Source organism: Curcuma longa, chromosome 8 (genome assembly GCF_044706935.1).
Source record: "Curcuma longa cultivar G26 ecotype Majalengka, Jawa Barat chromosome 8, ITB_CL_G26_1.1, whole genome shotgun sequence".
In the NCBI taxonomy this organism is placed as follows: domain Eukaryota; kingdom Viridiplantae; phylum Streptophyta; class Magnoliopsida; order Zingiberales; family Zingiberaceae; genus Curcuma; species Curcuma longa.
The window spans coordinates 3,725,432-3,735,739 of record NC_133868.1 but is presented as its reverse complement, the minus strand read 5'-3'; the positions used below and the strand labels follow the sequence as shown (position 1 = coordinate 3,735,739).

Below are 10,308 nucleotides of genomic sequence, written 5' to 3'. Positions count from 1 at the left end.
CAAACATCCACCTCTAGCTCCTTTAATTCTTCAAATTATATCTTGAGCCGGTGGATATAATCCTTTGATCCATTTATGCCTCACCTTATACAGAATAATTTCATAAATCCATGCATTCTTCATTCTGGTAGGCTCCAATTCATCTTTCTTCACATGACCAAAAATTAATAATTTGAGCCTCCTTAGTGGTTTTCTGAATGATTTTACATTTTCCTCAAAGTAAATTATATATACCCAAATGGTAGGCTCCACACCAATCATATCAACCATTGTCCACCCTATAGCTTCCTTTTGTTGCCTCAGGTCTTGAAATAAAATTTTCTCCTGCTCTGACTCCAAATCTTGGGCAATAATAATTGGTGGACTCTGATTTTCTTCCAAACAAACATTCTTCAAATTATCTGGCAAAATCTTCAACTCCAACTGTGAACTGCTCAATAGGTATGAGTGATCCCTGGGGCTCAGTGCAATCCCCTACACTCTCATATCTATTTTCTGAATCCTCTGATATATCACTCAAAAATGGTGGTCCCTGGGGTTCAGTAAAATCCCCTACACTCATGTGATCATCTTCAACTGCAAATGAATCAGAACTAAGCTCCAGATCAGCTTCCTCAATAGCCAAAATATCCTCTCCATCATCCAAACTGACATCAAGTTCCTCTTCTTGAGATGAATTCTGTGTTTTTGAATTGGTATAACTGCTGTAGTGTCTTTAGAAATTTTGTTTTCCTCTTGTTCTTCAACTGAATTTGCAAGATCAATTGAGGAGGAACTCGGACTTGAACTTGGTCCACAATTAGTTGCTAAAAAATCCAATTTAGGGCTGATTTGGGATGAAAATGGAGCTGCTGAAATTTCTTCATGAAAATCTGATTCTTGAGTGCTTGCATTTGAAAAAGGCTCCCCACTCTCCAAAATTAGTTCACTCAAATTTTCTTCAGGATTTGGACTTGTCTGAGAATGTAATTGACTTGATTCTTGAGCTTGAATTTGATTCATGCTACTTACAAGTTGTCCAAATTGCCTCTCAAGATTTTGCAATGTTGTAGCTGCCCTTTGTTGAGCTTGTTGTTGCAATAGCATTTGTTGCATCATCTCCTCAAGCCTTTGTTGTTGAATCAACTCACTAGAACTCCCATAATTCCCTTGATTTGAATTTGAATCTTCAAAATAAGTGGGCTGCTGAAATTGATGACAAATCTGTCCACTTTGAGAAAATAATGATTGACATTGATTTTGGGCTTGAAAGGGTGCATTTTGATCTTGAAAACTTGGTTGAAAGTTCAAGGGAGGTTGCTGAAAATTTTCTCCTTGAAAACCTTGATTTAGGGGCTGTTGAAATCCTCCATAAGGCTGTGAAAACCCTTGATTTGAAGGCTGGAACTGATGTTGCTGAAATGGATTGTTTTGATGCTGTGAATTCTGGAATTGAGGTTGAAAATTGTTGTAGGATTGCTGAAAATCTTGTTGATGTTGATACGGTTGCTGAAAATTTTGATTTTGGTGTTGGAATTGATTGTTTTGCTGTTGAACTTGATGAAAAGGCTGTTGAAACCCTTGTTGAAATTGCCCATCCTGAAAATTCTGATTTTGAGCTTGAAATGGTTGATCCACTTGTTGAAAACCTTGATAAGGTTCCTGCAAATAAAAATTTTGTTCTGTTGAAAATATGGTTGCTGATAAAATGAGTTTCCATACATTTGTAGGAACCAACAATGATCAAAGCAATAAAGAAAAATGAGAATAGCTCAATTCAAACAATCTCTACTAGTTAAATCCCCGGCAACGGCGCCAAAATTTGATATAGCCCAAATCTAGTGTCACGAATGAGCATCAAATTAGAATTTATAATCGAAAACCCTTAGCTCACAAACAAATGTAATATAGGGGCCACGAGTCGTATTTTCCAAGGACTAGTAGAAGATTTGTATGAATCAAGCTAGGATGTCGTTCTATTTTTGGGTTTTCAAATATAAATGGGGGTTTTGATGTTTTCAATGAAATGTAAATTCAGGATAAGGAAATGAATAAAATGCAATGTGCTAATCTAGAATTGAAACTGTTGAAACAAGATATCATAATAAACCTAAGAATGCAATGAATTCAAAATTAAGAAATAACACCTAAACTAGCTAGCAATGGAATTTAACATCTAAATGCAAGAAATCCAATTCCTCAGATTATAGGAAGTCACAACCAAAGTCTATGGGACCGAATGCAAGGTTCAAAAGATTAACTCAATTCTGAAATCAACTATCTCTAACCATGATTAAGCAATAGAACTTCTAACAAAATTCAATTCCAATTGTAGAACACACTCTCATTGCAAAACAACAATATAATCTCTATAACCAAATTCAAGTAACTAACAGCAATGCTTAAACTAAGCAATCTAGCAATCTGATATAAAATCAAATTAACCTGATACGGAACAGTGCTTGAAACTGAACAGGAAACTCAGAGATTGAAATCAATGATCGGACAATCGAAACAAGATCTAAACAATGCAAAACTAAATGATCAAACAACTTTAAAACACGAATTGTTAAATGTTCAGAAGTGAAATTTGCAGAATGAACAAAATAGAACGAAACAGCAAAATTCTGAAAAGAAAAACAGATGTTCAGATCTTCCCTTCAAATTCAACTCTAATCTTGCCGTCACACAAGATCTGATCAAGGATCAGAAATCCAGAAACACAGCTTCAAAACTCAGCTCGATTTAAGCTAGATTGGATCTGATCAGCAACAGGGAACGCCCTTGCGAAACACCGAACAGAGCCAGATCTAAACTTGATGATTCAGCTGGAATTCTTCGAATTGCGATCAATGAAATGATCAGGAACCCTAAAAAACCTTCAAGGAACGCCTCTGAATGCCCTTTATTGCTCCGATCGAGTTGGATCGAAGAAAAACCATCTGAAATTCGCGGCGGAGAAAAGACTCTGATGAAACCCTCACCGAGCTTTTCCAACTGCGATTTAACCCCAAACTTAGCTTGTAGTTGATCTCTGGAAGCTAGAGATTGACTTGGAAAGAAGAATCTGGAGATCTGGCTTGAAAATCGAAGAAAAACGGAAGGAAATTGACGAAGAAGATGCTGCTACAGGAGTTACGTGAAACGCTACAGTGATCTTTCTCTTTAAAGCTACGATTCGAATTCGGCCGGTTCAACTCCAAATCGGCGCCGGTTCAGTTCATTTCAGCCGGTTCAGCTCCAAATCAGCCCAATTTAGCTCCAATTCGACTCCGGTTCGACTCAAATCTTGATCATGACGTTTGTAATCCATCGAATCAACAATTTTGACTTGACTTGGCTCAATTTGACTCAATCATGGTTCAATTTGGACCCTACACACAATCAAGCTTAATTAACTCAAAATTTACCGTAAAATCACAGAAATTAGAATTAATTGCCAAAACATACAATATTTCATAATTGCAATCAATTCATATCATTTAGCATTTTATTTTCATGTAGAAATCCAAATTAAATCCATAACATGCAATAAAATCTTAACCCATCACTATACCTCCTCTCTATTTGATCAAGATCTATTCCACCATTACTATGGCACACGGTGCCGATAACTATACCGATTCTATATGCACAATTTAAATTTTCTTTCAAAAACTTCACGACTGAAAAAGACAGTCTACACACAAAAGAAAGAGATGAAGATGATGCAAACCTTTAGGCCTGAAACAGATATAATGGTAGTCGAACGCAGAACCTGGAGGGCCATCAGGTTAGTTTCGATATCAGTTGGGTAACAATAAGAAGTTAACACTAACATGAACAATGCTCACCCTACGGTTCGCAAGAGCTGTATATGATGAAGCTGATGGTGCTAGTTTTGATTCTGAGGATGTTGCAGGTTCGATCGACAAAGGTGTTGAAGAGATAGCCTAGTTTCGGGGTAAGAAAGCATTAATAGATGCAATAGCGAAATATTAGCAGAACTAAAATCTAAGTAACTTTGGTTAATTAGACATATGTGCTTATGTAAAAAAAAAAACTAACCAATAAGGATTATTGACGATATCAAGCTTAATAGGTTAATCTAGTTAACGAGATCAATGCCAAATTATCGCAACATGAAATAAGCATTCAAATACAAAATAGAGAGTTAATGAAGTTTCTTGCCTGAATAAGTTCCTTTTTTCTGTTTTGTCCTACAAGCTTTCTATTTCTCTCTTGCTCTAAGATTCTTTTATTTCTCTCTTCCTCTAAGCGCTTGACGACTTTGCAAAGATAATAGACTCCTCTAGATGTCTTTTCCTAAAATGCGAAATGTTTTCACCGAATCAGATAACAGTTGAAAAACCAACAGATAAAAAAAAGGATGCATGCCTCAGTTCCTTCAATCCGTTCAAGCTTTGTATCCTGATGCATGACAGAGTTCAGATATCAGTGTGTGATCTTCGAGAATTGATTTCCTTATGCTTAAGATAATTTTACAAAACAAAATAGACAGTAACTACCAGATCCTGAACAGCACGCTGGAAAGTTTCCAAATCAGTATGAAACAAATTCAAGTCCTTATCTAGCTCTACCACCTACAGAAACATAACGGGAGATGAGTATGCTTATCGATTGAAAGACTATGAAAGCTATAATGTCTAACCTCATATTTGGTTGCAACTGTAAGCTCCTTGCACTCCTGCAAGTTCTTATCTACCTGATTAATCTTTGACGTGAAGTGTCGTGTGGCAACCTATCAAACAGCAGATTATTAAGTCAAGCTGCGGAAGATGACAATTGAAAATTTTTCTCCATATACACTAGAAGTTTCCCTTTTTATATATCACTCTCTTATATTTGTTGACATATTCTTTGGGGGTTCTAGAGGAGATCCAAATGTGTTTGTTTGTCTTGAAGCTTTTCTAGAAGGGATCTAGATTTTTTTGTGTTGTTGAGCTCCCATAGCTCGTATCCTTCCTAGGGTGGTTTGTATGTGCTTGCTTCATTACCTAGCCAAGGAGTGGTTTAGTGGATTTTGATCTTATGTGTTCAAAACCACATTATATCAGTTGTCTCTTATGAGTGTTTACCCATATTGCTTCTACTTCACACTTTGATCGATTGCCACATAACATGTAGATAGGATTTTTTTAGTACTAATCATTTTAATTTTCAATAAGTTGGGTTTTCCATATGTTTTCAAGTAGAGGAGGAATTGCCACCAAAGTATAGGCAACAATATTATTACATTTCTCTATCACGATTAAATTCGATCACAAGCATACATAATCAATGACTCATCAATAAAAACTATACATGTTCTTTCCATAGAATTTATAATTCAGAGCATATCAAAATGAAAAGGCCTCTTGGTAGTTAGATACGATTAAGAACAAATTTCAAACAAAAGACATACTGCAATAGACGATGATAGAAGATCTAGCTGCCGGCCAACGCAATTGCGAGATTCAGTGAAGCAACGCTGTGTCACAAACATCATATCTGAAAGTTTCCATCCCTAAGCAGTGAGAATATTAGCATTTATTTTTCTAGGTCAAGAATGGAGAATACACTTCAAATACTAATTGATTCAAATCACTGATAATTTTGGAGGAAAGAATACTGAAAATATCCTAAGCAATATTCAACAAATAAATGAGTTATTGAAATATCCTGCTGATCAAATTTAGAAACATACATGTGATATTGTAAGGTTATTAGGAGGAAAACGTAATATTCAAAAGTTTCAGACATCATTCAACAACTTGCAAAAATAAACAAAAAATTTGATTGAGAAACTAATCTCAGGGCAAGAATAACTGAACGTAATCTCTCATTCACTAATCTATTTGACTTGGGCATTTAAACCTTTGACGCAATCTGTTTGTTTCTGAAGGAGAATCATATTAGGCCCCATCTACCACTAAACTTTTTCTCAGATTCCTACCACCATCCAACTGCGACTCGGTCATATAACCTTGATTTGTTCATTTGGTCTAGTTGTTATGAACATTTTCTCATACTACTAATTTATAAGACAGAGACGACAATTGTGTCAGATAAACCTGTGATTGTCTATAGACAGAAATGACAAGCTCACCATCCAAAGTAAACATTAGTACCAATGGATAGTATATTTAAGGTAGTACACAGAGTCAAGGTCAGGAATTTGCATTTAAGGGGGTGCATAACATTTCATAGTACTAGCTGACGATAACCGTAATGTAATTAACTTTTACATTAATCTAAAATGAATAAACTAAAGTTTGATACTCTAAATCCTACAAAAAAAAAAACAGGCACAACATCCAGATTTAGAATATCATACTTCTGTTTATTCTAAAATAAGAAAAAGGATCTTAGGGACTTCAACAAACAGAAACCTTCAAATAAAATATTAATCTTGGCATTGCCTATGTGCTATGAAGATCCTGCCCTACTAATGAATTGTAAGTGGTACAGCCACAACAGAAACCACTAACTAGAAGCTATAAACTCATCTAGCTAGTAATGAACCATGTTGAGTGAATTGGTTCGACAAATCAAAGGACATTTGCATGCAGTGGTTGTCATAAAAGGACCGAATTATATGCTGCAACCCAAGTGTCTAATCATTCAAATGTTTAGTAGAAGCACATGACATCCAGCTTCTTTGAATCAGGTAGCATATCTCAGAAGGAAATTCTTAGCGTTAATCTTTAGCATCCTTGAGAAGAAACAAGAAAGCTTACCTTCCACCAAATGAAGACATATCCAAGAGCTCCAATAACAATGACAGTTGTAACGCCAAATCTTCCAGAACCTGCAATTTGCATTGAAATGTCAACAGAAAGAATTGTTTGAAATAATTGATGAAAACAAAACTACATAGTTAGGGAAAATCAAACAATAGCTGACAGGGTTAATAATTGTACATGAATCAATGCAATACAATTTTGTCTATTAACTTGGATCCAAAGGGGGTTCTCTACTATGGTCAGAGTTTCTAATTTGCTCCTTATTGAGGGGGAGGATGTTGACATGAGGAACATGCTTGTGGTCTCCCCAGTCTTGCTCTCATTTTTTTCTCAACCCAGAAATCCACAAGACTATGTCCTTCATCCAACCAAGTATACATTGTTGATGTGTGCAGTCAACAACAGAGAAGGATGAAGAGCATGACAACATCAATAGAGGTGATGGCATGAGCCACACGGTCTTTCATGTTGAACAGGACTCACTCCCCATTGTCTTTAAGCAATCTTTTATACTGAACATGGAGATAAACAAAGGCAATATAACTATGGAAAAGCAGTAAAAGTTCAACAAGGGATAGTTTTATGTGTGTGAATGCATGAGAGAGTGTGCATTCATAAAATGGAATCAACTAAATATTAAAGACATGGTTTTTGACAGTGCAACATACAAACAGATTGTAATGGTAAAAAGTACATTTTTCACTGATGTGCATCATCTACAAGTAATGAGGAATGTAAAAAACCTGATCCTGAACCACTTATGACTGTAATTGATCTTGACTTAGCCAAAAGTTGTAACTGCTCCCTCAGAGCATTAACCTGTAAACATTCGCACACTGTCAACAAAATTGCAAATTAACTATATACAGATAGAAATTATGGTCAGGGATACCGGCAAAGTGACATTGGCATTGGATCAATCATCCAACAATGCTACCAATTACAAGATAGGAAAATACATTCTTGTTCAAAAGCTTCCTAAAAGTCTTCTTGATAGACTAATCCGATTTTTTTTTAATTTTTGAGCAATTAGACCAATTGAAAATTTTCATACTAGAAAGCTGACAATTCCATCAAGAGCCCATATGCCGTTCATACATCAGCGTATCTTTTGTAATTGGTTCCCCTCAAAGGCAAAGTTTAAAGCAACTTCTAATTTGTAGATAATATTTTTTTCCTACTTCGCAATACTCTTTCCATGTACTGAAAAAAGGACAACTCAACCAACTTAGAAATTTTATCAATTAGAAAGGGCAGCCAAATGCACAGATGTCTTCAAATAATTGAAATCCTATTTTGTTCATTCAAAGGACATCTGAATATGAGGATGATCCATGATAGTAATTCTGCAAATGATCCCAATGTAATTTTGGATTTCCTAACCAAATAGCTACACTACAACCATTTTACATTGCTAATGTTCCAAGTTAGATAGAATGAATTTGTCACCCATAGTGATTGTTTCACTGCATGTTATATAGTATTTAGGGTGGGACTGTGGTAAAATTTCCATTCAACTTTCAAGCATTAATTGTTTACCTTCAAGGACCAAAATCCAACATACAGATATAACTGAGAATTATGCAAGTTGCAACACTGGAAGTGCTTATAACTACAAACATGATCTAGTGACACTATAAGCGTGGCATATTAACCTCAGCTAACAGAAAATCTGATTGTGTCTTGCTTGTGGATCGGGTGCCATTTTTATCTTGTTGCGAAAGCATTGTGACAATCTGTTAGAAAAAAAAAAATACAAATAGTTAGACAAGGACGAGCTGGTCACTGTTCCAAATAGAGTAGAGTTTGGAGGATTACCTTAAAAGCACCAGAAAAAAGTCTTGTAACATCAGGTAATTGCCCATTCTTTGAGAGCACAGACCCAATTATACCTGCAAAACAACCAATTCATATCGTAGGAATTGGGGAATTGGATATATATAATCTCATGATAAAACTCTAAATCTGGAACTACTAGTGTAGAACTAGTTCCTCTTGACCAATAGCCCTATTAATCTAATAATACCTCTAACACTCCCCTTAAGATGAAGCATAGATGTACATATATACCTCTCACACGCAAGAGAAACAAATTGATCTTATTCTATTTACAATCAACTTATGTATGAAGACCTATTGAGTAATGCATGGAATTTGCAATGCTACTCTTACTGCATAACGCACTGAAACAACACACTGTAATATCTGCAGAAACAACTTCAGCAAACCTTTTCAATGAACAAGATTTAAAGTAAAAAAGGAAGAAAAAAATGTCCACTTTAACTGATATATTAAGTTCTTCCTACTAAAATCATCCCCATAAAAATGTTTTTTTTAAGAATACTCTTGTTCTTGCTACCAAAAAATGCGACTTTAAGTATGCTATTACATTCGTCGTCGTTAAGAATTCAACAATCCATTATGAAAGCACCCGATCCTCTGGGCAAAGGCCAAATTCTCGCGTTAATCCAATGAGAGACACGGAGAACCCCGCTGATGAGAGATATAGATGAAAAAAGGTACCTGCTCCAAGGACGGTGCTTCGAAAGCGCCATGGTATAGCTTCTAAAGGGCCCCTTCAACCAACGCTCTTTCGCTATCGCCGGTATGAAAAAGTTCTCAAGTAGATCGCCGATGGCTCCGTCGCCGGCTCGCCGCGCTCTCGGAGCCAATGCTCGACCTGGAGTCCGGAGATCACAAGTTCCTCTCAGGGCTGCCCTTCATGTCCTATTTATAGTAATCATCGCGGAAGATATCGCCGATGCATCGCCCGGTATTTTGATTATATCGCAATTAATCCCAGCCGTAGGATTCCCTCGCGGCCATGCGTTGATTTCATGATCAACGGTACAAATTTAATTGGAATCCCTAGTAGTTTCGGAGGTGTCGAATCGGATCGGATCGGATCAGATTGAATCGATCGATTTAGCTTATCGAGCACGATTAAAGCTTAATTATACTTACGAACTCATATACAACACAAGTTCTCAGATCGATTACCTTGAATTTAATTTGTATCAATTTATTTAGGCATACAAATTTTAGATATAATTTTTCAAAAATATTTTTATCTCTAAAAAAATTAGTTTTAGAAAGTTTAAAAGAAATAGTAAATTAACACTTTTTAAAATATTCTAACGATTTTTGTAAACATAAATGCCCTTTAAAATTTACCAATTCTTAATCATTTTATTAATCAAATAAACATGTTCATAATATTTTATTAGGGTTTGATGATTCATTATACCATTCCATCAAATGAAGTTAATGGCGTTTAGCAGTTTAAAGTATTTACAAGTTTCTTCCTCTTAATAATTAACTGTAACTTTTCAATTTATCTCCTTATATATGGTTGTGGGACCGATTGTGTGAAGTTGTTGAGATAGCAGATTCTACCTTTTCCTGAAATATTCACAGTTTAAATATCAACTGAGATATTGCACTTTAAAATTTATTGGGTGGACGAACTAGTAGTCTATAAGGGTCTAGATACCTTAATTATAAAAAAAAAAGTTAATGGAATGTGGTAAAGCACTCGTAGTAACAATAACAAGATCGGGATTCAAATATTAAATAGGATAAATATGTTGAAGATCGACTTTTG

The 10,308-nt window shown here is 35.5% G+C and overlaps 1 protein-coding gene across 1 annotated transcript in view; it reads right to left on the bottom strand.

The window, feature by feature from the left end:
• Positions 1–397: 397 nt before the first annotated feature.
• LOC141833213 (uncharacterized) overlaps positions 398–10,308 on the bottom strand; it is a 12,724-nt gene continuing 2,813 nt past the window's right edge. The window contains exons 2-13 of the mRNA XM_074720597.1: positions 8,523–8,601; positions 8,360–8,440; positions 7,448–7,523; positions 6,699–6,769; positions 5,384–5,485; positions 4,631–4,720; positions 4,488–4,562; positions 4,357–4,389; positions 4,150–4,284; positions 3,813–3,911; positions 3,695–3,736; positions 398–679 (exon numbers count right to left, since the gene is read on the bottom strand). Coding sequence (XP_074576698.1) covers positions 398–679; positions 3,695–3,736; positions 3,813–3,911; positions 4,150–4,284; positions 4,357–4,389; positions 4,488–4,562; positions 4,631–4,720; positions 5,384–5,485; positions 6,699–6,769; positions 7,448–7,523; positions 8,360–8,440; positions 8,523–8,601 — 1,165 coding nt within the window. The remainder of the gene's footprint in view (positions 680–3,694; positions 3,737–3,812; positions 3,912–4,149; positions 4,285–4,356; positions 4,390–4,487; positions 4,563–4,630; positions 4,721–5,383; positions 5,486–6,698; positions 6,770–7,447; positions 7,524–8,359; positions 8,441–8,522; positions 8,602–10,308) is intronic.